This window comes from Tenrec ecaudatus, chromosome 1 (genome assembly GCF_050624435.1).
Source record: "Tenrec ecaudatus isolate mTenEca1 chromosome 1, mTenEca1.hap1, whole genome shotgun sequence".
Taxonomy (NCBI): Eukaryota; Metazoa; Chordata; class Mammalia; order Afrosoricida; family Tenrecidae; genus Tenrec; species Tenrec ecaudatus.
This window is the reverse complement of record NC_134530.1, coordinates 34179756-34206958: the sequence shown is the minus strand read 5'-3', so window position 1 is coordinate 34206958 and position 27203 is coordinate 34179756. Positions and strand designations below refer to the sequence as shown.

Genomic DNA, 27203 nt, shown 5'->3' with positions numbered 1-27203 from the left:
ACTCGGTCGATCCACGAGAGTCCGGGAATGAATGAGTATTTCCAGAGGCTCCAATGGCTCCTGGTCCCGCTGGCTTGAGTGGGCTCTACAAGCAAGCATTCGTAACAAGCTCCCAGTTTGACTCCCACTTGGGAAACGCTGGTTAGAACTAATTCTGTAGGATCCAAGCTAAAACAAACTAAACCATTTCACTCACAAAAACACCCATTTATGCTGCAGAAACCAACTGCACATCAGAGCAACCACCAACACTCAATAGATATTGACGACTCACAGCAGACGGCACCACTTCTACGGCTTGATGAGGAAACCAGCAGCAGCAGAACATGCACGGCGGGGAGTGGGCTGGGAGGGTGTATTGACGTGGGGTCAAAACAGATGTCGGGAGAGTAAAAGCTTACAGTCACGGCATCCCTTGGCTTTAGACAGCCCTGCCCAACCCCGACTGTCACGGTCACTTCTGTAGCCAGCGCCCCACCTACCTGTGTAAAACTTCATCAGGGATGGGACCAGCAGCTTGGTGGAGAGAGGGTGGTTCTCGATCATTTCAAAAAACTTCTGGGTTCGTGGCTGAACAGCAGGATTGGTCATGAACATGACCTCCACCAGCTTGGCCACCAGATACGGGTTCCGGATGTAGCTCTGGCTGCACAACATCACAACAAGGAACATCACAATGTCCTGAGTGCAGGGCTCATAGAGCACCTGAGGGGAGTGTCTGGGGAGAGCGAGAAAAGAGATCTCTGAGGCGCGGCCTGGGCCGATGCTGAAGTCAATAAAGTGGCATTAAATTGGTTACAGTTAGAGCAGGTCCAGGAGACCCTGCGTTTCCTTGAGGTTAAACTGATTACTTGCTTTAAAACTACAGACTTAAACCCAATGCTCACATGAGCTACTGTTACATTAACTTAAAGCTTTTTGAGGGGAAGAAATCATAACTGTAACTAAAGTCAGTTATATTTCGTAAACATCTTCACCACTGAAAGGGGTTTCAAGAAAATACTGATAAAGTTAATTGCTCTCAAGGAGAAAATACCTGAAAATATCACTTTTAAAATTCAAGCTAGCTCTTTGTAAGCTGTCTCTAATTCTGGTATAAAATTCAGGGGAAAAAATGGTACAAGAGAGAGATGTAGGTTATTTCTGGCTTCTGGATGCTTACTCAGATATTTATAAACTGCCCATGCCTTCTGTTTCTCAGAAACCCATATTCAACTATTAGGATTCAATTCCGTTTTCACAGACTACATGATTATCAGCGTGGTTAAGTCCACTGCTGTCTCTGAGATATTATTACAACTGGCTTGTTGCCACAGTTGGATTTATTTTTCCATTCTGGAGGCAGCTTCAGTTAAAAGCTGCTGCATAAAATGCTGTGCACAGAACAAAGGCTTTGCGATGCAGTTCCTACCGTGCACCCATCATCTATAAGAGCAGATTAGCGCAATTAAGCAGAATTTTAAAGGCACTTACTGTACAATAAAAAATAAAAATTCAGCAACATCTTCTACATAAAACTCAGGCAATGCCGCAAATACCTTGGGGACATCTGAATTTAAAGGCAGTGTTAGACTGTCAAGGAAGAAAAACAAAAGGCACAATTTACAAGTCGGTTCCGGCACAAACTATCAGGAAGACCACACTTCGTTACACGTAAGCTTCTGACCTGAGGGTAAAACCTCATGTTTTCATGACATGAGAATTACACACAGGCCCAAAAGCCACAACCAGAAACGAACAATGAAGAACGAAGACAGTGAGTGTACTAGGGTTGTGAAATTATGTGTGAAACGCTTTCCCTTTTCTCGATATCCTAACAATGGCATCGTTAGTGAAATAATTAACATTCGGAGACGCGGAAAAGGTTACACTGGTCACTTTGTGCCACTCGGCCTGTTGGGACAACAGAGCAACACACCTTTTTAGTGGCAATTTCTGCTCCTGCAGCCCTGTTTGGGTCGGCTCACCATCAATGACCCAGAGACTTTGGCAGAGCAATGGCTGCCTCGAGGAGCCGCTGACAAGCGATTGGCGCTGTTTCTAGCACCCCGTGAGTCAGGCAGGCGTCTTTCTGCACCCACTGCTCTGGAGAGCCAGTGTCCGGTAATTTCCAGCTTTCAGCTTCGGATTTAGGGCTTTCCTTTTCTATCCATCAAGCATTCGACGGGCAGGTGTTTTTATTTATTTATTTTTAAGAGTACTATGTCAAAATGAAAATACCACGTGCTGATGTTCACTGAATGACCTACGTTCAGTTAGAGCACTGTATACTACTTTCATTGTCTACAGAGCTGGATTAAGGAAATAGAAAAGTGCATTTAAAAAATACACTCCTAAGGGCCAACAAACGATCCTTGCACTAACCACAATAAACAAACAAACAAACAAACAAATAAATAAATAAAATGAAGCTTTTATTGGGGGCTCTTACATCTCTTATCACAATCCATAAATTCCTCCAGTGTGTCAAGCACATTTGCACATATGCCGCCATCATCATTTTCAAAGCATTCTCTTCCCACTTGAGCCCCTGACATCGGCTCCCTATTTCTTCCCCCTCCCTCCCTCGCCTGCCCTCCATCATAAACCCTTGATGTTATAGATTATTTTCTCCATATCTTACATCCTCCTCTGTCACCTCTCACCTACTTTTCCGTTGTTCGTCCCCCTGGGAGGGGGGTATAGCTTGATCCTTGTGATTGATTCCACCTTTCTCCCCCCACCCTCCCCTAATCCTCCTGGTATCGCTACTCTCCTTGTTGGCTCTGAGGGGTTTGTCTGTCCTGAATTCCCTGTGTTGCGGGCTCTTATCTGTAGCAGTGTGCATGCTCTGGTCTAATTCGATTTTAAGGTAGAAATGAGGTCATGATAGTGGGGTGAACACAGAACTAGAGGAAAATTGTGTCTTTCATTGCTGCTATACTGCACCCTGACTGGCTCATCCCTTCCCCGTGACCCCTCTGTGAGGGGATGTCCAACTGTCTACAGATGGGCATTGGGTCTCTACTCCATGCCCCCCAACCCATTCTGGGTTTTATTCTGGGTTTTAGATGCCTGATACTCGATCCCATCGACACCTCATGATTACACAGGCTGGTGTGCTTCTTCCGTGTGGATTTTGTTGCTACTGAGCTAGATGGCCACTTGTGTACCTTGAAGCCTTTACGAACCCAGACAATGTTTCTTTTGATAGCGGGGCTCTATCAGCTTTCTTCATCACATTTGCTTATGCACACATTTTGTCTTCAGCGATCGTGTTGAGAAGGTGAGTATCACAGAATGCGGGATTGTTAGAACAAAGTGTTCTAGAGTTAAGGGAGTACTTGAGTTGAGGCCCAATGTTCATCTGCAACCTTAATTCTTAACATAATAGATGTGAGTACATAGTTCTATTCCCCTCTCATGGAAAATTGCATCTTGATAAATGAACGGTTCTGGTTTTAGTTATCAGCTTTGAAGAACAATACACACAACTGGACCCCAAAGAGCAGACACCAGGGCCTTGTGGCGAGCGCACTCACTCGGGATAGGCAGGGTCCAGGATGCGGAGCAGCAGCTGGATGAGAAGGCCATAGAAATTCAGACACCTTCTCAGGAAACTCTCGTCAAGTAGGCCAGCATCAGCACAGGCTTTGCACCGTACCAGTTTCTGCGGAAGTAGGTATGAAGGCCCGGAGATTAGTCACAGCTAAGTAATTGTTATGTGACAGGGTAGAGGTAGGGCTGTATCTCTAGCTGTGGAGTGCTAATCATGTCTCAAGATTTTTCTTTGTTTGAGACAAATTAAAAGGCATGCCGTGCAAACCTCTGAGTACCAAAAACCCAGTACCCAGCTAGAACTCCAAAAGTTGAGTTATTACTGTTACATTGAAGGAACTTGGTGAGGAGGGGATTACTGGGACTCAGGGCTAGTTAGTGAGAAGAAGGTAGACATATACACATCTCGATTCTAGCCTCATTGCTTAATAGCTGGTCTTGGGCAAAACTTTGCATCCTGAGGAAGTCTTGTCTACGAGTTTCTACAACTGGCTCTTGTACCAGAATGGAGCATCGGGCACTATGCCTACATAAGATTCGGCTTTTATCATTTAAACCTAGGACACATGCATACAGGTATTCCACCCATCCTTTAATTGTTCAACCTCAGTCAATAATTGTCTTTAGCTATTATGTCTCATAACCAGCAATCTTCCCAAATGTGGAGTTAGGTTCTGTGTGATGGATCGTTTTAAACTAAAATGAAGAAATGAGTGAAAAGGAAAAAAGCCTTCCCATGACCACGAATCTGCTCGCTAGATTCAAACATCATGGAAACGCACAGCTGGACATGCTGGAATGAGTGAGTGAGGCTGTTTGTTAGGGAGCGGAGCTGGGTCTTGTAAGAGAAAGGGGGGGGGGGACTGATACTCAACAGAAGCCAAGTTACAAGGATGCATGCTATCAGTGGTATGAGGACATTCCATCTCCATGTCTGATCTATGGCTTAAATCATGATACAGAGACACCTGGAATGTCTCAACACATTCTAAGATGCGCTATTTTCTTCAGAGGGTGGGGGAAGAACGAAATGAAAAACAAAACAAAAACGAGCATACCAAACTACTCACTTAAGATACATATTGTGGTGGGAAATGGACTATTATGCGCTGTCTACAATTATTCCGTTTAATCACACAAACCTTCAGCTGAGTTTTGCAGCGTTTCAGCATTTCACGGTGTCTAGTCGCCAGAGGGGAATCTTTCCATTGGCTTTCGTTATTTTTCAAATCTTCCACAGTCCTACAATCAAAGACTAACAGTTCAAGAGAAGGAAATACACGGATCCATCTTACTCACCTTGATCATGAGATTGACACTCTAAATCCAAACCAAACTCACTGCTATCGAATCGATGCCAACTCAGAGCGCCCCCATAAGAGTGGGGAGAATGGCCCCTGTGGGTGTCTGAGACTCGCTGCTTTCGGAGTAAACGCCCCTCTGACCTTGCAGCTAGCAGCCCTACATAACCACTGCGCCACCAGGGCTCCTAGGCGACGCCCTATCTTTATGGTAACTAGGGTCGGCGTGACAGCGTTTGTCATCCTCAAACAACGCTGTCTGACACGGATGGCACTTTGCTCTTCCAGTTGGGCTCTGTAGAATTGACTCTGACTCAGCCACCCCATGCGACAAAGGAAAACGCCCCACGGTTGTCTAGGCTACAACCTTCACTGTACCATAGCACCCGGTCTTTCTCCCGGGGCCACTGGCTTTGTTCAAACCATTCTGGCTTCAGTTAACAGCTGTGCACCTCACTGTTGTGCTGCCCGGGCGCCGTGATGTGGACGCGGCAGCCAAGACAGCTAGCACCAGGAGCGGCTACTACCCAAGGCCTCTTCCAGGCGTTCAAGAGCCAAGACGTCACTCTGTGGACTAAGGTGCACCTGACTGACTCAGCCCATGGTATGTTCTGTTAGTTTTTTTGTTTTTAAGTGATATTTTCAATCGTCACTTATGCATGTGAAAGCGAAACATGAATGAGAAAGGTGGGAGAAGAATTGATGCATTTGAATATGGTGTTGGTGAAGAACACTGAAAGTCTCTCAGACTACCAAAGGAGCAACATCAAAAACTTGTCTTGAAGAAAGGACAGCCAGACAGCTCCTTAGAAGCAAGGCTGGCGAGAGTAATTCGGACACACGATCAAGGGAGGCCCGTCTCTGGAAGAGGATGGCACACTTGGCTAAGTCGGGGGTCAGCAGAACAGAGAAAGCGCACGAGAGAGACCCTCTGTGCACACAGGGCGGCTCAGTTGGAACAACACAACTTGTTCATGGCAGTGGCCACATTTGTCAGGTGTCAACATTCTCAGCACTTCCATTTTTGTTGCTGCTGTTGGTCTACATTTCCTACCCCTTCTCACCTTTGTTGACTATTTGGTCAACATACAAAATCAATTAAAGTACTATATGCCAGCAGCAAGCATCAGCCACAACCATAGCATTAGATACTTTGGGGGTAATGTATTGAAAGATATGCAAAAATTGTACACAGAAAGTTTCAAAAACACCACTGAGAGAAATTACAGACCTACACAATGGAAGAATGCACTGAGGGGGTAAAGACACCCTTGAAGAACAAGGTTAGAGTTCATGGATCCCAGAACAACGTTTCATAATCAGCCGGGGTTGTACAGACAAGGCGGACAAGTGCCCAGTCCGTGGATGTCAGAGAGTCCCACACAGTCATTGCTGTAGGAAAGCTGTGATCTCAGTCAACGGGGCCAAGTTCACTGGATGACGTTATGTGACCAAAAAGGAACTCTCTTACTGCACACTGCACCTAAAATTCAAATCCGGTAGACTGTAGACCTAAACAGAAAGTTGTCAATAAGACATGATAAAGCGGCTCGAAAACAACAGGAAAATATCATCTTGGTGGGTGGTTATTGTCAGGTGACATCTCGTCAGTTTTGGCTCTTTGTGACTCTCAATATACAATGGGACAAAACACTGCCCGGTCCAGCACCATCCTCGCAACTGCTGATCTGTTTGAGCCTATTGTTGCAGACTCTGTCTCTCGACCTGGCTGGGGTCTTACTCTTGTTCCCTGACCCTCACTTTACCAAGCCCGGTCCCTCCTAGAAACATGTCCAGAATCTGTGAGACGAAGTCTCAGCATCCTCTCATCTAAGGAACATTCTGCCTGTACTTCTTCCAAGATAGATTTGTTTTTCTGGGTGCCCGTGGTACATATACTTTTCCAACACTACAATTCAAAGGCAGCAAATATTCTTTGATCTTCCTTATTCATTATCCAGCTTTCATAAGCACACGAGGCCATTATAAATATCAAGGCTTTGGTCAGACACACCTTAGTCAAAGTGACAGCTTTGGTCTTTAACACATTAAATGGGTCTTGTGCAGATTTGTCCAATGCAGGATGTCACCTGGTCTTCTGACTGCTGCTTCCATGAGTGTTGATTGTGGATCCAAGTAAAATAAATCCTTCACGATTTCGATCTTTTCCCCACTCAGCATGATGTTGTCTATTGACCCAATTTTAAGTGCTTCAAGCACATTTTGCTTTCAGTAAGCAAGCGTGTGTCATCTGCATCTCAAAGATTGTCAATGAGCCTCTCTCTAATCCCAGTGCCGCATCCTTGTTTCATACAGTCCAGCTTGTCACACAACTTGCTCGGCATATAGGTTGAATATAAATGGTAAAATAATACACAATCCTGAAACATACCTTTCCTTATTTCCAACCAGGCAGTATCCAGTCGTCTCTGGTAGCTCACTGTTGATGCACTACGGCAAGCTTGGTTGAAATTTTACTTTCATGCGCAGTTTTTGCATTCTATTCTGTCACCTTTCTTCTAGTTGGCTGGCCAAATAGCTGCTTTCCAGATTTCTTGGCAAAGATAAGAAAATGCTTCCAGAGTGGCACTGGTTCTGGGCACATTTCAATTAATGTTCCATCGGTCCCTGCAGACTTGTTTTTTATTTGTTTGTTTGTTTACTTAGCCAACGCCTTCAGAGCTATGTGGTCTTCTTCCTTTGTCAATACTATGCATCTGTTTTGGGTGAAGATTCTTGAAATGGTTGCATGTTGACCAATTCTTTTTGGTAAAATGGCTCTGCATTCTCTTCTTTCGATGTTTCCTGCTTCATTCAGTTCTGTGCACGTGGAATCTTTCAATACTGCAACTCAAGGCTTGACTTTTTTTCTCGAGCGCTTGGGTTCTGTGGACTTTCTGACTCCAGGTGTTTGCACATGTCATTGCACTACTACTTTGCTTTCTCAAGCTGCCCTTTGAAACTTTCTGTTCAGCTTTTTGCTTCATTATTTCTTCCATCACGTCTACTCAAGAACAAGCTTCAGAATCTCTTCTGACATCTATTTTGGTGTTTTCTTTTTCATCTTTTTAGTGTCATTTTGCTTTTTTCACGTATGATTTCTTGTTATCAACCCACAACCCATCTGGCCTTCTATCGTTAACTTTCAAGGTGTCAAACCTGTCCTTAGATGGCCTAGAAAATCACACAGAATATATCCCAGGTTGTATTTTGCACTTATGCACTTGTTTCAATTTTTTTCAGCTTCAGCCTGAACTTGCATAGGGGCAATTGATGGTCTGTTCCACAGTGGGCCCCTGGTCTCATTCTGGCTGATGTTATGGAGCTTCTCTATATCTCTTTCCACATACATCATGGATTGGAATCCTGTGTATTACATCTGGCCAGGTCCACATGTATAATCACCGTTTGTTGTTGAAAAAAATTGTATTTTTAATGACTAAGGCCGGGGTCCTCAGACTTCTTAAACAGGGGGCCAGTTCACTGTCCTTCAGACCAACTGGAGAGCCGGATTATAGTTTTTCAAAAAACCTTGAACAAATTCCTCACTGCACATGTCTTATTTTGAGGTTAAAAAACAATATGGGGCAAAAACACCAGGCAGGCTAGATAAATGTCCTCGGTGGGACCGCATGTGGCCCATTGGCGGGGCCATAGTTTGAGGACCCCTGGACTAAGGTGGTGCTCTTGCAAAATTCTATTAAGCCACCCCCAGTTTCATTCCTATCAGTAAGGCCATAAAATGTGTCAGGATGGAACCCATGACCGTCAAACAGATTCTGACTCACAGTGACCGTCCAGGACAGAGCGCACTGCTCCGTCGAGCTCGCGCTCTATGCCGCTACCTGTCCGGTGACGGATCACTGGGCCTCGCTTCTGCCACGGGACCGCTGGCTGAGTTCAAAACTTTGGAGTGGTGGGCGAGTGTTTACCCATTATGCCAACAGCAAATCAACGAGACAAAACCCAATGACGGTCCCTTAAGAAAGTATGAGCTTGGCAAGTATGAGGGTGCGAGGTCCCCACTGCCTCCCCACGTAACTGCTCTTTTTGTAGAATAAACATAAATTACTTCATTACTTCATCGATAGGGGCTTTCAATTGTACGGTTATTCCAAATGCGGTCATTTTACTTGGGGAAACAGCATAGCTTTGGCCCCTGGTAGGCAGCTATTGAACGGACAGTGTGCTTTTCTCATTCCAAATTGGGACAGAGAACACCACCACAAGCAATCTGCTCTCCCTTAGGAGTGTCAGCAATACAGCGTCCATCATGTTTTGGGATCTTGCCATCTCTCTGGCTCTGTGCTGAACTGACTTTGCAGTGGTTAGTTAGGTCAGCCTACCGCAGGCCGCAAGACCTGATCCACACTGATGGCCTTTGGTGATAGATAGAATCTGATGAGAAGTAGCAGATACCCTTTATATCTTGGTAAAAGCTATGTATGCAACCGATGGAGAAATAAATCAGAAGCGGGTTCAGAGAACGTCCACCTGAAGGGTTTGAGGACCTAATAGTCTGGAATTCGATCCAAAAGGAAATAGTTGCTACCCCTAGAACATTGGATCATGAGGCAAGTACAAATCTGTTCAAGTTCAGGATTCTGGATACAACAGATCTGAATTTGGGTGTGCTATGAGCACCGTGTAACTTACAAGGTCAACAGCTTTAGAGAGTCTCGACCGAGAGAAAGATCCCATCAGCGGTGCAAGCAGCTTGAGTTTAAGATCCAAGGGATCCGATGGTGCTTTTAAGTGCCTGTTGCTAATTAAAAGCCTGTGGTTTTCCTTGATAAGATTCACAGTAGAGGTCCCTGGAGTCTTGCAGCAGAGCCATGCTGTGTTGGCAAGTAACTAACTCGGTTCAGAAACAGGATTGGGTCCGGGTAGAAAGAAGCTGAAGGCTAACAAGTGGGCATCAGATGAACAAGCAACCTTCCTAAAGCCCTTTCTAAACCGAGTTGCCTGATGAGACAAGCGATAAGTCAGTTGGGCCAAGCATGAAACAAAAGTGTATACGAGATAGAGCCCTGGAAAATCCAAACAGCACGGCCAACCCTGCCTTAACATGCTTCTTAAAAACAAACAAACAAACAAACAAACAAACATAACATGCTTCTATGACTTCAAGGGCCGTTTCCTGCAATTGGCTGAAGGAAAGGTTTACAGGTGGCTCTTCATGCTGGGCTAGCCTCAGTAATGCATGGGCTGCTATAGTGTTAGGGCCCACTTCAGGGGCAATTCTGAAAAACAATGGAGAAGGGAAATCCTCCCAGGGAGCCAAATGATGGAGAAAGGGCCTGATATGCAAATTCAGGAGTCCATGGCAGAAGTTAACTATTTATCTTGATTAGCGGTTCTCAACCTGTGGGTCACACCCCCTTTGGGGGTCAAACGAATCTCTCACAGGGGTCGCCCGATTCATCACAGTAGCAAATTTACAGTTATGAAGTAGCAACGAAAATAATTTTGTGGTTGGGGGTCACCATAACATGAGGAACTGTATTAAAGGGTGGAGGCAGTAGGAAGGTTGAGAACCATTTTGAGTGCCGAAAACTCAGGAAGATAAATGTGCTTCGAAACTCAGCCAGAGAATAAGAATGTTATATCTCATGTGAATGCAGGACCATGAGAGTCTGTCGGCTGTCGGGATAGCTCCCACGCTGGAGGCTGTAATTTGTCTGCAAGCGCTGAGCATTTGGTCGAGATATGGATTATCTTGCCTGACTACCATGTTTCTGCCAGGAACACCATGATGCTGTTGTTGCTAGGTGCTTGCCATTCAGTCGGTTTCAATTCATAGCAATCCTCTGCACAGCGGAAGGAAACACTGCCTGGTGCCATGCCCACAACTGTGCTGATGTTTGAGGCCACAGTGGCAGCCATGGGGTCAAACCATCCTCTGGGAGGTCTTCCTGCCTCTCTTCTTTACCAAGCATCCTGTCCTGCTTTAGTGACTGGCCTCGCCCGATAATGTGTCCCAAGTATGTGTGACAAGTCCATACACCTCCCACCCGCCTCGCTGCTAAGGAGCGTTCTAGCTGAACTTCTTCCAAGACAAATCTGCTTGTTCTTTTGGCAGGCCGTGGCAGTCAGTGCGCTTGGCCAGCCCCACAGACGCAGGCAGTCTGATTTCGGTGTTTTCCACCTGCAGAAGCCCATGTGCAGGGCGGCCGCTTGTGTTGTTGTAAAAAGGTTTTTGCTGTGAAGAAATCATTGGCCTTGCAGACGTCTATCATGTGATCTCTGGCTTCATTTCTATCATCAAGACCTATTTCCTAACTGCTTTTTGATCAATTTCAGAGCAAAGATATTGGTAAAATTCTTCAGTGTCGGCATCATAGCTTTAGTGATTGGTACGTAAATTTAAATAACAGTTATACTAATTGGATTTTCTTGTATGGGGATAGACAATAAGTGTACTTCAAGATAGATATTGAGATGTCGTTTTTGATGATGAATACAAAGTCATTCCTCTTGATTATGTCATTCCCACAGAGAAAGCCACATGACTTTCTGATTCAAAATGGCCAATAGCAGTTCCATTTCAGCTCACTAATGCCTAGGATATCGATCTTTATGCATTCCATTTCATTTTTGATGGCTTCCAATTTTCCTAGATTTGTACTTTGTACATAGTTATATTTTCACAGCGGTTTCTCTCACGGGATCAAATCCCATCAGCAAATGAAGACGTTACTCCATCATGTTATGAGGGTCGACTCGACTTTGAGGTGGCGGCTCAGCCTGGTTCATGTTTGGAGGCCCTTCTGACCAGAGAGGCTCAACTTCGGGCACTATCTCGGACAATGTCCTGCTTCTCCTCCACGATGCCTTCAGCATCACAGTGTTTCGAGGCCATCCAGAGTGCTTCCAGCAGCGAATCCCTTGGAACTGACAGCCTACTCCTTCTTCGTACTCTGTTCTTAGTCTGTTAGAACCTGTCCACTTTGGGGCCCTGCTGGCATGTGAAAGAAAGACTGGAGACAATGCATCTAGCTTCACAGCGACACAATACAAAACACTGGCAGACAAGGGCAGCACCCGTTACAGATCCAAGAAATGCCCATGCATCACCTTGGAGTTCTTATCAACGCTGCTCTTGTTCAAGGGACTCCCATTGCGCCAAAAGGAGTTTCTGCCTGCAGTGGTGACAATTTGGCAATGGATACTGGTGAGGATTACACAACATGATTGATGTAACTGGTGTTGCAGAATTGTACACATGAAATGCCGAACTGGCACATATCTTGGTTTACAAGGAAAAGAAAAGGGAGAAAATGGAGGCAATGGGCTCAAGATTCCATGATTTTTCCCCAGCATCATCCAAAAGTGGCTGCCCCGAAAGAACATTCCAGAAGAGAAAGCCTTGTGAGGATGGAATGGCAACCTACAGGGTTAAGAGATGTTAAGACCTAGTTAGGGGTTAAGATCTAGTTTGGAGATGGAGACAGGGTTTAGACAAATTTTCTCATGATTCCTACACGAGTCAGAGCCCCATGGTGGAATGGGAAGTGACCGTCCTGGTAACAAAGAAGGTGACATGCTGGGCTGCAGGCACGCAGTCAGCAGTGTGGCCCCAGCAAGTGCCCCGGGAGAGAAGAATGGCGTTTTGTGATCCCGTCAACATTTACAGCTTCGGAAACCCACAGGGGGCAGTTACGCTCTGTCTCACAGATTACTATGAGTCAATATCAACTCCCTGATCATGAGTTTGGGGCGCTCCCCAGTTAGGCCACATAGCCTGTCCAAAAAAGGTTTCCTTTGTGTTCTGCAACTTTTTTTGTCTTTTAGGGTCCTGGTCTCAAAGTCACACTCACTGTCACTGAGGCGACTCCAATGCGGAGCAATCCTAGAAGAGAGTGGAACTGCCTCTTTAGATTTCCCAGGCTGTCAATCTTTGGGGGGGCAGAGCTTCACCTTTCTCATGTGGAGTATTTGATGGGGCTTGAACTATCGACCGTATTACAGTCAGCAGCCTCGGGTGTACCCCATTACGCCCCAGGGTTCCGTGAAGTGCTGGTTCATGGGGGATATACTTGGAATGAAAAAGCAACAACGGTGCCAGTGACTTGGAAATCAGGATCTGGCCTCGGGACTACAGGCAGAAAAGATGTTAGTGGGGCGAGTGTTTCACAGTCCAGGGGGGCGGGGGGTATCTGGCACCCGCGGGTCCTTTAAAGTGCCTCCTGGAGATGCCTTGCCCAGTGGACAGAGTGAGGGGACTTGTATAGTAACCACACATAAAGAAGAATACCAAGGGTTCAGAATCAAAGTCGGGGTGACTCCATCAGCTAAAGGACTGGGGGAGAAAATGAACGTAACATGCCTAGCTCCCACATTCAAATCTAATGTCGCCATGAGGTTGCATGCTCGTGAGAGCATGCAGTAGTGTCTCAGGCAATCCCAGGCCCGGGGTCATAGTACATACCGATTAAGCTCCCTGATGGCCCGGAGCCTGCGGATGTAACGGCGGCAGCTCGGCAGGATCGAGAGGTGGTGGGCGTGCAGGGTGAGGAAGAAACATTCCGTAGGGAACTTCGGCTCAGAAAAGGGAGGCTGATCTCCATCTAGGGCAAATAACAGAGGATCCTCAATAAAACGGATTAGCCTAATTCAGAACAGGAAACGACATGTAACTTTTCAGGGAGCTAAGGAAAACTTAAAAATGCGAATAACTGCAAGTCATGTTATAAGAGGAGTGTCCCGCCCCATCGCTTAAGAGCTTCTCGAGCAGTCCACCAACAGCGTTAGGGGGATGGGCCTTCTTGATGGACGCCACAGAAAACCACGCCCATGTTTCAAGACACACAAGCATCACTTTACATCTCTACATGGCAGCGCATCGCCAGTCCTCTAGGTCCCATTGTGGGGAGAGGCTGTCGCCTCTCCTTTTGCATTCTGACTCACAGTACGGCGGGGAGCACCCCTCCCCAACAATTACTTCTGGCTTGTCGGCTCCCCCACTCCCCAGCAATGGAGATAGTCTGAAAAGCAGACTTATGGAGAATAACAGTATTACAATTCTGTTCTGAATCACAAGAATTCACTTTAGACCGATCAAATGAATAGATTAACTACCATCTGCTTCTTCATAAATTTACATTCTATTGTCATTCTGTTCGGTTAATTTATAGAAATAGAATAGCACCTTGGGTTTCTTTGTATTTCATCCCCATGGGGATATGTGCATCCTTCCACAAGTGTATTTTCATTTCATGATAAATGCTATTTATAATTTTTTCCAAGCAAAAGAATACTGGCTCTTGGTAAAATGTGACCTTATACATTTATAGAAGTTCTATATTTTGAATGGTAGGCTTTTATCAAGTATATGATTCATATTTTTCTCTGTCCTTTTACTTTACTTATTTAGTCCCACTCTCTATAAGAAGTATTTATATAATAAAAATGCATGTGCCTTTATGACTTGCCCCAGCTCTCAATTATGATCTAATTCTCTCTCTTTCGGAGCTGTTAAATGTTGCAGGGTGAAGAGCACTGTGAGGACTAAAGCCGGCCTGGCCCGAGCCATGGCACTGCCCATCGCCTCATGGGATGCAGATCCGGACAACAGAGAAGGCGACTGCAGAGGAGCCGAGCCTCTGAATGGTGGGTTTGGCAGATACAAATGGGCAGCTCTTACGAGGGAGGACGGTGAGGGTATTGAGTGTCACTGGGAGACCAGTTCCTGGAGAGGGAAACCCTGCATGCGTGGCAGAGGGTCAGCAAAAGGAGCAGGGCCCTCGACGCGGTGGATGCCACAGTGGCTGCACGGGCAGCGGAGGGTGCCGGGCCGGTGCTATGCCGCTGTGCAGGGCGTGGGGCCGCTGTGAGTCAGAGCTGACTCACTGGGAGCCGATGACGGCGATGACAATGCACATCTCACTCACAGAGCTCAGTCAGCCAGTCATTCACGTCCTCCATTGTGGCGTTCACGCGCGTCTCGTCGTTCGGGAGCGTGATCCGGCAGCGCGGGTGGAATATGTACGTAGGGTCGACAGTCTCTAACTTGATCTTGGTACTTAGTTGCTGCAGCACCCAAAGGAAATTCAGCATGAATCCATCCGTAGATACCAATCTATCATCTGTCTGTGAAGTATGAAAGAGACCTTTTCAAGTACTGGTTTTAATACACTATTTGGTTCAACGTCAGAGGTGCGCAAACAGAACCTTATCTAAGTCCATGAGCGGACACGCATCGCATCGCCAGCACCACCAGAGGCAGCTGCAATTTGTGGTGTGTAACCACATGTGGCTCTGTACACATTCCCTCACTGAACCAGCCCCAAACCCCAGGCTGGGGTCCTGGTATCGGGACTGTCCAGAGAGAAGCCCTGTCGGTGCGGGGAATTAAGCACTGGGCTATCCCGCTTGGGAGAACGACCAGGGATCTGCGTCCATAAAGACCATCAGCCCTGGAAACACCACGGAACAGTCTTAGCTCTGCCCACAGGATCACTGTGCGTAGGCAGCGACTAGATGGCAGCGGGTTTGGTATTGTCTGTCTGCTTGTTCGAGTTTACCGTGGAGGAAACGAAGGCTCAGAAAACGTAACTGATTTGGCCCAAGAGTCCTAAATGAATCCGCAGACGCACATTAGATGCTGCTTCCTGTCTCTTCCTTACCTCCCCTGAAGAGCATCACAACAACTAGTTTGCCCGTGACGGGTAATTTCTGTAGCCTACAGCATTAGCCACAGCCCTGTATTGATGACACAGATTATAACAGCAGTCATTACGCGTTTACTCTGAACGAGACACTCGTTTAAGAGCTTTACATGTAGCAACACCATGAATTAGGAATTTTGACATCGCTGAGGAGGAAACTGGGGCAAAGGGAAGGTACTGTGTGAGGTCACGCTGCCCGTAACTGGTGGGACCGCATTTGGAAATCATTAAACAGTCTGACAGCAGGCCCCTGCTCTTCACTACTACGCTGCACCTTTGAAAAACCCCCGAGTAGAAGTGATGTATTATTCACCGACTCTTTACTAATCACACAGAACATCAGCCTTTTAAACTTCTCTACTCCAGGGAAAGAAATCCCTAGGCTGTGCTAATGGTTAATCTCCTGGGATGCTAAGTGAAAGGTGAGAGGTTCAAGTTCACTCAGAGATGCCTTAGAAAAAAACGCCTGGCCATTTACCCTTGACGAATGGGCCACTGAAAAACGTACATAATTCTTCTGTAATTCACACGGGAGCACTATTAATGGCAAGTGGTTGACTCCAGCCAAGGGGCCCAGGCCACTGGGCTTCCTCCCCAGAACGAATGCTCTAACTTTGGCTGGGTTGGCTCCTCTCCGTCCCTGCCTTTAGTTCATCTCCACAGAGCACTTTCCGTGGCTCCCCTGCTGGAAAATCTTTCCATTACACACAATCCCAATGTGATGGGGCCCCCATCAGAGCACTCTGGCCCCATGGCCGCCTCTTTCTTGTAAAATACGCTCCAGCCGCAGTTGGCACATCTTGAGTGTTGGGTTTCCACCAAGCCTAACTCATTCCCACCTGAGACCCTGACACATGTCTAAAGCATTCTTTACTCAGCTTTGCAGATGGCACTGCCTGTCAGTCTCGAATCAAATGTCATCTCCTCAGAGAGACCTTCCCTGATGAAAATTGATTGTCAATCTTTCCTGCTGGTTCCTTGCAGCCCCTGACTGTGTTTTATTCGCTTTTAAAGAATAGATGCATTATGAGAAATGTATTTACAAGCCTATCATCTATCCCCCGTCTTGTCAGACTGGACCACATGCTCTACGAAAGCTGGAAGCAGTGCTCCTGTACCCGCGTGGCAAGGATCGTGCCTGGAACGTACTGAACAAACAGGAGGTGACCAAATGAAGTCGAACCAGAAACACAAGTTCCTTGGGCATCAGTCCTACCTGCATCTGTGCCTTCTTCACATTGGCATTGACAATAGCTGCCATGTAACTGAGAGCAGCCTCACGGGTCTCACCGTTTAACAAAACACTATGCAGGATCTTGAAAAGCTCTTGCTGAAGGTCATTGGGAAAAAAAGAAAGAAAGAAACAGAAGCATTTTAATTTAAACCCGAATCTTTTCTGACTTCCTTCCCACGTTCTCTCCCCTCCCACTTCCACTCATGACGGGAGGGCCTGACAGGAGGAGGGCATGAGGAAGCCTCAGATTCGACCTTGTCAAGGTCATGAGCATGAGAGCATGCACTCGGGTGAATGCGCAGTGGGAATGGAGGAGGTAGGCAGGCAGAGTGTAAGACAGTGGCTTTTGTTGTTTCCTTTCCAGGATCCAAATTAACAAATTACCCAAGACTATCATTTCTCTAGAGAAGTTGCTGCCATTCATGATGGAGGGTACATTCACCTACTCTCAGGGCAAGCAAATCAGGGAGGAGTGTGTGCAAACGAGCAGTGTTTGCTCACCTCCATAGTTCCAGTGCCTGAGGGCAATGGCAAGCTACACTCAGGGTGTACTCCAGAGGTGCTACCTACACGGGGCGGCAGGGGCCCAGTGGTGGCCGTACTTGTTCAAGACGCGGGCGGGGCTCTCAGACAGCTCAGTGGTTTTCTGAACACAACACCTACCCTGCCCGACTCCAAGTAATGCTGCAGTGACTGGCTGACCACGCGCGTGTTCTCCAGGGTGATGGCCGGCCCTGAGAAATACTTCTCAACCACTTTAGCCTGGAAAGAGAAGAAACCAAATCAACACACGGTGTCCAGCTGGGAAGGCATCTTGGAGGAAGGGCAGCAGGTGCTAAGGGCCAATGCACTTACATCGTCTTCTGCAAAGACGGAGAAGCTAAAGAAGGCTCCCAAATACGACAGTCTCTGCAGCTCCCGCCCCGAGCCAGGGCTCAAGGACTTTGGCAACCACAGCGGCAAAGAGGCGACCTGAGCCAAAAAGGGGAGAGCAAATCAAACGGCTACACAGGCAAGAGAGGGAAAAGTGAGCACACCGAGTTCCCAACAGCAACGGGTGCGCTGGCTCCGAAACACCGGCCGACGGGGGCATTTCCTCGAAAGTACACTGGGAGCCTGCTGTCGTCGCACCACCTTAAAGGGAGGCCAAGCTCCTCCTGTTTTAACCCAAACATTTTTTCTCCAAGTTTGATTTCTAAGTAGTCTTTGATAGAGTTCAAAGAAGGTACTTTCAAATGACTGCAGGCCTCCAGTTAACATTTCCCTGGAGGACTTGCTCTCCGGGTTGTGCATGATGCACCAGTAACAACAAGCTGTGAAACACACACGCTCGTTGCGGCAAACGAGGCACGCCACAGTCATTTCGCCAATAGACCAACTTCTGAAGGAGTGATTTAAATGTCCTTCCAGAGAGGTGATTCGGACAGTGCTAGCTAAGAGATGCCTTTGGCGGTCCGATGTGTTTGCTCAAAACGCACAAGCCAACGGGCACTTACCAAATTGCACATGGGGTGCGTCTTCCCAAACTTGGTCTCGCAGAGCTCGCCTAATGCCTGCAAAGAAAACCAGGAGCAGCCATGGGAATGCATCTCATCTCAGGCTGACAGCGCCGGGTAACATCAAGAGACAGCCTGAAATGCCACGACAGAGACCTATGCACTCTCCCCAAAATGATAACAGCGCGCTGCCTTTTCTGACTAAAACAATAAACATGAATGGTTAAAAAAACAAAGGAAACTTCAGAAAGTCAGCATATGTAACAAAAATTAAGATTATTCATAACCAATCCAGAGATAACTAGATAACTTCTATTGGCATTTTGGTGAATAGCTTTCTAGACATCTTTTCCCCCCAATAAAGTTTTATTGAGATATATATCACATATCATATACCTTCATATTAGTTATATTTTAAAAGAGTTTTATACACATCACAACAATCAGTTCTAGAACATCTTCCCCCTCCTGGATTATTCCCTCCTCATTTCCTGCCAATCCTCACCCCCACCCCACCCCATCCTTGATAAGCCAATATAACAATTATTGTGTGTATATCTTTTTGGCAAATGTATTTATTTTACCAAAATGGTTTTTTTTCCACTGAACATCTTTCCATGTCAAAAAGAGCTCTGCTTCATGTATTTTTAGATAGCTAAGCATTGCCAGTGCCAAAGAGGACTATAAATAATGATAATTTATAAGTTATCAACTTCAGTCCACATTTAAAACAATGAAGCTTGATTGTGAACATAGGCATTCTGTTTACATAACCGTATCTTTTCTAAGTCCAGCCCTCTCTGTTGGAGTCCCAATCATTCTCACACTAGGGACTCAGGAAAAATCGCTCTTCGGGTCAAAAGCACACGGAGCACTTTTCCTGGGCATGTTCCTAAGATCAAACATGGATTAGGAGTGATCTGGAAAGAGATACAAACTAAGCCAGCAGCAGGGACAGACACACCTTTGAGAAGCCATGGAGGCTCGGGTGGCTGCTGCTGAGTAGAAGTTGTCCCTGTCTAGGGAGGGGCTCCTAATGCTCCTTGTACATGCGGATTACTGGGGAGGCTTTAAAAAAATGAGGGTGCCAGGCCACTTCTCCCCATAGCCTCCTTCTTTATCCCGAGTTACGTCACTCTGGCCGGGTGGGAGCCAGGAATGGGACACTAACAGCTCCTCAGCAGACTCCACTGCACGGCACGGCTGGGATCCACATTCTTCCCGACTTCAGTTCCCACCTCAGTTCTCTTCACTCCCATTACCGCACAGGCATCAATAATGGTACAAAAACGGTCTGCCCCATAGAAGCCTTTGTCTTCTGGTCAAGAAGGACATTTTGTTGATGTCTGGCACTAAAAGCTCCTTACCGCGACCCCACTGAGCTAACTTAAAGCCCGACCGAGCCAGCCACTCCAGGCAGGGATAACCACACAGCCTAGTGGTGATTAGTGCTCATTAAAACACCCCATCATGGAAAGCCCACCCGCACATGAGCCTGCTCCCTTTCCTCTGCCACACGTATTGAACAAGGATGGGGAGAGTCTTGGGAGGAGCCTGAGTCACATGCAAATGGGAAGCCCCGGGCATAAACCCGGTCCACGTCTAGCTTTGAAAGCAAGCATTCCCAGCTCACCTTTTAATTTCCCGCACTGGTTTGAACTTTTAGAACAGGTAACTGTAGCCTTTGGGCGCAGTGCTCTTTCAGCACCGACTGTGCTGTAATCACCTAAATGTGCCCGGAGGGCCGGGTTTAGGAGCACCTGGAGGAGGAGGCCCTTGCCCCCTAGTCCCCGTGTTCCCGGGCGCCTGCCTCTCAATAGATCCTAAGTAAGGACTAATTCATGAGCAAGTTGAATCAATTCAGTACAATGAGGAAAAGGAATAAATGCCCTAAGACACATCGATTTAAGCGAGGCCTAAATTTACACTAAGTTGCAGATCCATACGGGGGAACTCATCGTCGTATTGTGGCGTTTTTCCTTGATAGACCCAGAAAGAAAAGTATTCAGTCACATCTGAAGCAAGTTCAGGGAAAAGAAGACCATCTTATTTTCATCTTGGTCCCTGATTTGTCATGACAGTCACATCCCACCGTCCAAATGCCTCCTGGAGAATCGAGCCCCAGGTTCTGCAGTGTTTTACGCTTTTTCTAAGGGACTTAAAGAGCGAACGGATCAGTGTTTCCAAGGGATGCCCACAGAGGAGGCAGACAGGCTCAGGAAACTGGAAGATGACAGCAGGGTTACTTCTGAGACCTTTTGCAGAAAGGCACGCCATAAAAACCAGATTGTATCACAATCTCCTTATTACAATTTTGTCTTTTGATTTGCATTTAGAATAGTTTTGGGGGGAGTTTTAAAATAAGGAATCACACTCCAAAACGCTGTGCTATGACCAGGGGTGTCAGGGGAGCGCGACCAACAGTGATCTTGTAAATAAACTACACAGAATGGCGGTTACAAGTGGGATTGTGATCTGCATGGGTGGCAGTTTAAAGCCACCCGCAGCTCTGAGAGAGAGAGAGACCAGGCTTTCTCTACTCCCATAAACAGTTCCGATCTGGGAAACCCACAGGGTGGCTTGTTATGAGTCAGAGGTGACTCGCTGGCAGTGGGCTGGGTTGGTAGTAGTGCCATCAACTAGCTCCTGTCTAGGACTGGGTCAGTGGGATATGTACCGAACTGCTAACTGCTGTCCACGCATGCATCTCACTGTACACTGTAGAGCCAACACAAAGGCTTCATGCTTTACATTTGAAAATCAAGTGGATCATAGGCCTGAAAGAAAAGTGTATGTTAAAATAATCTGCCTGAGAAACAGCTATTAGATACAAACTGCTCAATATACATAGAAACAAAAGTTCTTACCATGAGGGGATATTTAAAGTAGTCGCTATCAAGGGAGCACTCTTTGGCAGCAAGCGCCAGGCCTTGTAAAATGGGGATAAATATCTACAAGGGAAAACAAAAATCACAAAATCAGTTATGTAAGTAGAAGACATTCTAAACATACGAAGCATGTTCAAAAATGGTTGACTCCTGACTGTGGGGTCATGCCCACTAGGTCCCCTCCTAGGAGCCCAAGGAGGATCCGCTGCTAACGGAAAAGGTTCAAACCCACTCATTAACTCCGTGGGAGAAAAGACCTGGCTGCTTTCTCACCCAAAGGACAGCCTGGAAAGTTCTCTGGAGCAGAACTACTCTGTCACCCTGAATGGGACCCAACAGGCGGCAACAGCAAACACAACAGAACCCCAGTTACACTGTGGTCTGGATATGTCCTTTAGGAGGTCAACCACAAAGTAACACAGTGGGATAGCCTGAGAAAAGTATCCTCAGGCAGAGCTCCCAGCTGTTAAATAGAAACTCACAAATTTGGAGACTGCAAAAAGGCCCTTCGAAGAACTGTGGTTGCACTGTTGAGTAAGTAACAGCGCAACCACAAGGTTGGCAGTTCAAATCCACTAGTTACTCCAAGGGAGAAAGATGAGGCTGTATGTGTCTGTAAATATTTAGTCTTGGTTGCTATGACTTGGAATCTAGTAGGTTTGGTTTTGATTAAAGAGTCCTCTAGAGACTTCACTTGGTCTAATCAAATAAACTCACTGACTCATGTTTTTGATTAGCAAGCAACTCTAAAGTGATCTTTTAAAAAAAAACTAGGCCATCTGTTCAAATATTATCTAAGTGCTAGTATGATTATTTTTAGAAATTATTATCAGCACTAGTGGCTACCCTCTCACCTCCATATACCATATGTACTCGAGTATAAGCTAACCCGAATATCAGCCAAGGCACCTAATTTTACCACAAAAACTGCATTAAAAATGTGCTGGGAAACTCAGCTTATACACAAGTATTTATGGTAACTCTTTTCACCTTTCTCTGTTTTCAGAACAAGAAAAACAAGCCAAAAATAGATGATATTACTGTGCTAACCTTCATTAAGCAGACCAAAGAGATAACTGGTAAATATTAAATGGATGAAGAAAAATTTAGTTAGAATGACACATTATAATTAATCCAATAACCTGCTATCAGAGCTTGAGGGCACTCAAATTTACTTTGGTACAACATAGGCCATCTTCAAATCTCACAATTCACATCCAGGCCACGCAGCTGTGGGGTTCAAGACTAATAACATGAGGCAGAAAACGATGCAGACCACGATAAAAACAGCCGCTGGCAATCTGAAACCTAACACATGGTGACGACAGCATTCCATAAAACTGCTGAAAACTTAGATGCATCCCCTTTCTGCTCATGTCACCCCCTGGCTCTGAAGACCTGGCTTTTAGAAAGCGCAGCAGGAAAAAGGAGCGCTGGATATGGAATCTCTGGAAGAGCTTTTTCCAGTCTTTGCAAGTCTGACAATCAGAGTAGCAATAATGGGCATCCACGTAAGCTGGCTAAAAATAGAGAGGCGACACTCAGGTGGGGACAGAGGGGTGCCAACACTGCAGATGAGGAAGCAGACAAAGCTGCAGAATCATCGCACGGAGATTTCACGACTGACCGGCCAGAAAAACCTTACGTATTTCCTTCAGAAATACTGTAATATAGGGCAGCTTCACCTTTTTCTAAGAGAGCTAGCCTAAAGTAGGGTTCAATTCATAATAAGAAGACAAAACAGGTCCAACCATAGTATTTTCAAATAGTCAAATGCTGGACTATTGACTCACTCACTCACCACCACCACCACCGCGGCCTCACCGACTCTTAGCGACCCTACAGGATGGGGACAACAGCCCCTTTGGGCTTCCTTGCCGTTGACAGCCCAGTGTACAGCCCACCCCGCCACCGCAGCCCCTCCCTATGATTCACAAGAGCTGCGTGTCTTCTCCTTTAGAAAGAGGCCTTTACGACGTCTTCAACCGGACAAGAACAAAGGCAAGTCATCCAGAGAAGAAAAGACTATCATCGTGAGCCACTATGGTGTCCAAGGGAGGCACGGCCACATGGCTACTGACGTGGATGTGGCGACAAAGGAAACAGCGGCTGAGATGTGGGTCTTGCTATTTCCACTTATTTTCAAATGAGTACCTTCCAGTACTGATAAAGCATAGTTATCTGTCTCCATCCAATTCTAAATTCTAGAACACAGGCTGAAATCTCAGTAAAAGGAGTCAACAACTCGAATTTGCCGTCCTTCAAGGTAAACTAGAGGAGCCTGGTAGCACAGTGGCTCTGCGTTGGCCAGCCTTTGATCTGCAAGGTCAGCAGTTCAAGACCACGAGCGGCTCTGTGTGAGAAAGGCAGGGCTTTTTACCCCCGACAGCCCTCAGAAATGTTCACAGGGACTGTGCTACCCTGTCCTATGAGGTCACCAAGAGTCCGTGTTGACTTGATGGCAGTAAGTGCGGTTCATTTTTCAGTGTACTAACTCCGTTTTACTCATTTCTCTAGGAGGAAAAAAGCAACAACACAGAGTAAAACAATGAAAGGCAAGTGTTTAAGACTGAGTGACAGAAAAGATGTTAAGACTCTGCAATTATAAAGCACACCAGGGAGTTTCTCACAAATCCATACCTGCTTGAACACTTCTGCGTCCTGGTGCGTTGTCCTCACCAGCTCTTGAATGAAGCCGTACGGGAGATTCCTACACAGCATATACGGCACCAAGAAGGACGGCTGCTGCATGGACCTGTGGACACAGGGAGATCGAGGGCTGAGGGGCCATCAACTCACAGCCACGTGCCCCAAGAAGTCCCTAACTGTCCGGGCACAGTCTGCACAATGTTAGGGAGACATCACCCTTCCTTTCAGTGGGGTGCACTTGGGAGCATTTGTAACGCGAGGTTCTACGAATATAGGAAATATCAGGAAACATGTATTTTCCTACATACAGCCTTTCAAACAAAAAAACAACCAACAACTTCCTGCCATCGAGTCAATGCTGACTCATGGCAACACTAAAGGACAGGGTGGAACTGCCCCTGTGGGTTTACAAGGCTGTCACTCTTTAAGCAGTGGTTCTCAACTTTCCGAATGCTGTGACCCTTTAATACAGTTCCTCATGTGGTGGTGACCCCTCCCAGCCAATGAAATTATTTTCATTGCTATTTCATCACTGTAATTTTGCTACAGTTATGAATCGTAATGTAAAGTCTGATATGCAGGATGTACTAAGTGACCCCTGTGAAAGGGTCGTCGACACCCAAAGGGGTCACAACCCACAGGTTGGGGACCACTGCTTTACAGGAACAGAAAGCCTCATCTTTCTCCCATGGAGCAGCTGGTGGTTTTGAACCGCGGGCCTTGTGGATCGCAGCCCAACTTGCAACCACTATGCCACCCCAGGGCACCTGTTCCAAATAATTTTTATGACAAAGCATTATATGTTTCTTTATTTTGAGCAGGGATTCAAAAAGTTTGTAGAAAAATGGCATTAAAAAGCTACTGGAGATTTCTGCAGATGTTTTGAAAGTCCCTCGTATTTGTTTATAGCTCATTCAATTTGAAAGAAAAGCCCAGCATAGGCTGAGAGCTTTTTAAAACTCTTATAAGTTTTAACCTTGGGACATCGTTTTAAAGCTTTGGGGACATGTGCATCATTTTCTTTGTTTTCAAAAAGTTTAAAAAATAATATGGTTAAAGTTCAGAAAGCAATGCGCAGTGCTTCAGAAAGCTTGCCCTGTCTTTATGTCAAGGGTGCTTTCTCTCAACAACACATGAAACACTCTTCAGGCAGTTCCTGTGACCTCGATTTCTCTTCAAAGTCTGCTTAGTACTAGTGCAGGAGACGCGGGAGGACAATGTGTTGGCAGGAAAGAGAATCCCTGCGAGGGTATTTTACAAAAGGAATGGGCCCTGACGCTTTCATTTTCCAGGTAAAGGGTGACTCGTTGAAGGTGTTGGAAATGGCCGGATGGCCGGGTGCCCACCGGTGGAAATAATGCCCTCTCTGCTAATGCCCACCCTCGAAGGGCTCGTCGTACCTTGGCTGTGTCAGGGAGCCTTGGAGAACTAATGCAGTGTGGGAAATGCACTGTGAGCGGACGTTGCTCAGAAGCTGGCTGACGGCCGGCTGGCTGCACATCTGAAAAAGACAGGTGGAGCATGCAGAAGAATCCCATACTGTTGAAAACGGATACTCGACAGACCTGACTGAGCTCTTTCCCCTTTTCATCACAGGGAGGAGGGGAGCGTACCCATCACCCATATATGCAGGGAGGAAGGCCCCACAAGCTCGAGGTGGTCACTGGGGACCTCAGAAATGTGCTGACCACTCTCCTGCTAGGGGTCAGTACAAGAAACCCCGCCAAGGTGCTTCACCAACCTGACACTAACAGGTGGCCAACCAGATTACTGGTGGCTTCTAATATAAAACTAGAACCAGAAAACGAAATAGGAATAAAGAAGAAAATATTGAAGAGCGTCAGCAGGAAAGAGTGGGCTTCCTGGGCGTAATCACGGTTTGTGCAACCTCTGATAAAGCACTTACTCTCACAGAGGCTCCCACAGTGGGAGAGCCCACACCCACCTTGTGCTGGGCTAGCACGCAGCCCTCACAGAGACCGCTGTGCAGGCCACGGGCCCTGGAGCTCTCCCTGGCACTCACGGTCAGTGGCATGATGAGGAGAGCAGACTGTGAAGCCAGCCTACCTGGGTTCGCATCTTGGTCCTGCCCCTTCTTGCCTCCACTAGAACGGGAGTCCCCGAGAGTAGGGATACCCCCACGCTCCTAGTCCCGCACCTGGCCCATGGCTGAGGTCTGCTGGCCGAAGTGCCGATGGGATAAATGAGACACTGGGCCCCAGGCCTTAGAAGGGAGAAGGAAAATCGACTGCATGGTACCTTTGGTGCTTTTTTCTCCTCTATTCCAACTCGGTCAAAGCACTCGATGAGGTAGTTCAGCATATCTGTCTCTTTGCACGTTTCAATGGTAAAATGGTCACTGTAGGAATCCCAGGCACTCGTCCCGCCAGAGGCTCCCAGACTTGGAAGGGAAGAGTTGAGAGGGGGAGGGGAGAAAACAAAGGCTGATTCTCATCTGCTCATGACTCTCTTCTTGGCAGAATCTGGTGTCTGCAGCAAAAAGCCTGTTAGGTCCCAGCTCCCGTAACCAAGCAGAAACGCCCATGCAGCCGAGATGAGAGCTTACTGCTTCTTTCACTTGCTCCAAGCGCAGCAGCGATGCTTTGAGGTAGGCATGTTACAGACCTCAAAAGATGGCACCAGAAACCCAACGTCACATCTTATGGGGAATGATGCTCAGAAATAACCCCACGGAGAACAAGAACCGCTACCAACGGTGATGCGTGTGCAGGGTTAACACGGGCCTTCAGCCAAACTGATCAGTCACTCGGGCAAGCTGTACATTACAGCCAACAGGCGAGGCTTACTGCTGTTGCCAGACTCTCGGGGGGTGAAGTAACGAGTGACTAACAAGTTCTCCCTTTATCCTAATGACATCTAGCACCAATCTCAAAAGTCTGTAGGCAAGCGAACAAATTATGTCCGTTTTCTGGAAGCCTTCATCTAGTATTGGTCAACAGGAAGTCGTCTGGAAGTATATGAGAAGCCATGAAAATATTTGCTAAGAAGACAACATTTTCAAAAGCTGTTAGCAAAAATGGGCAGAGCAGCAGCTCTGAGACCCACAGAAGCTCTCGGACTAGCAGAGGCTCGGCGGGGTCTGGCTCCGGGTCAGTGGAGCCTGAATGCTTCCTTGGGACACAAAGCCAGCACACCTCTAGCTCATCTGTATTGTGGGCTTTACAAACCCCAGGACACAAAGTAAGGCACTGTTACTATTAGCTACAAGGCTTGTCTGAGGACAAACAATCACAAAGGGTAGAGGCAAGGAAAGGAAGCTCAATCATCACAAGCCACACACCAAATACGGCACTGGCTCACACAACGATGAGATAAACACACACGAGGAGATTCATCGTAGCGCACGGGAATCAGGAACTTTGAAATTAAGGGGAAATGAGAAAACACCAACTTAGGAGGGAAGACAT

General features: G+C 46.7%; 1 protein-coding gene across 4 annotated transcripts in view; it reads right to left on the bottom strand.

Annotated features, from left to right (window-relative positions):
- The window catches only part of UBE4B (ubiquitination factor E4B), a 132569-nt gene that overhangs the window by 20946 nt on the left and 84420 nt on the right, over positions 1-27203 (bottom strand). For all 4 annotated transcript variants that reach the window (XM_075550778.1, XM_075550766.1, XM_075550768.1 and 1 more), the window contains 14 exons: positions 26035-26176; positions 25176-25276; positions 23767-23881; positions 21106-21189; positions 18239-18295; positions 17598-17714; positions 17406-17504; positions 16725-16838; positions 14732-14930; positions 13270-13408; positions 4680-4779; positions 3522-3649; positions 1474-1572; positions 483-718 (listed from right to left, as the gene is read on the bottom strand). In XM_075550778.1, coding sequence (XP_075406893.1) covers positions 483-718; positions 1474-1572; positions 3522-3649; positions 4680-4779; positions 13270-13408; positions 14732-14930; positions 16725-16838; positions 17406-17504; positions 17598-17714; positions 18239-18295; positions 21106-21189; positions 23767-23881; positions 25176-25276; positions 26035-26176 — 1730 coding nt within the window. The remainder of the gene's footprint in view (positions 1-482; positions 719-1473; positions 1573-3521; positions 3650-4679; positions 4780-13269; positions 13409-14731; positions 14931-16724; positions 16839-17405; positions 17505-17597; positions 17715-18238; positions 18296-21105; positions 21190-23766; positions 23882-25175; positions 25277-26034; positions 26177-27203) is intronic.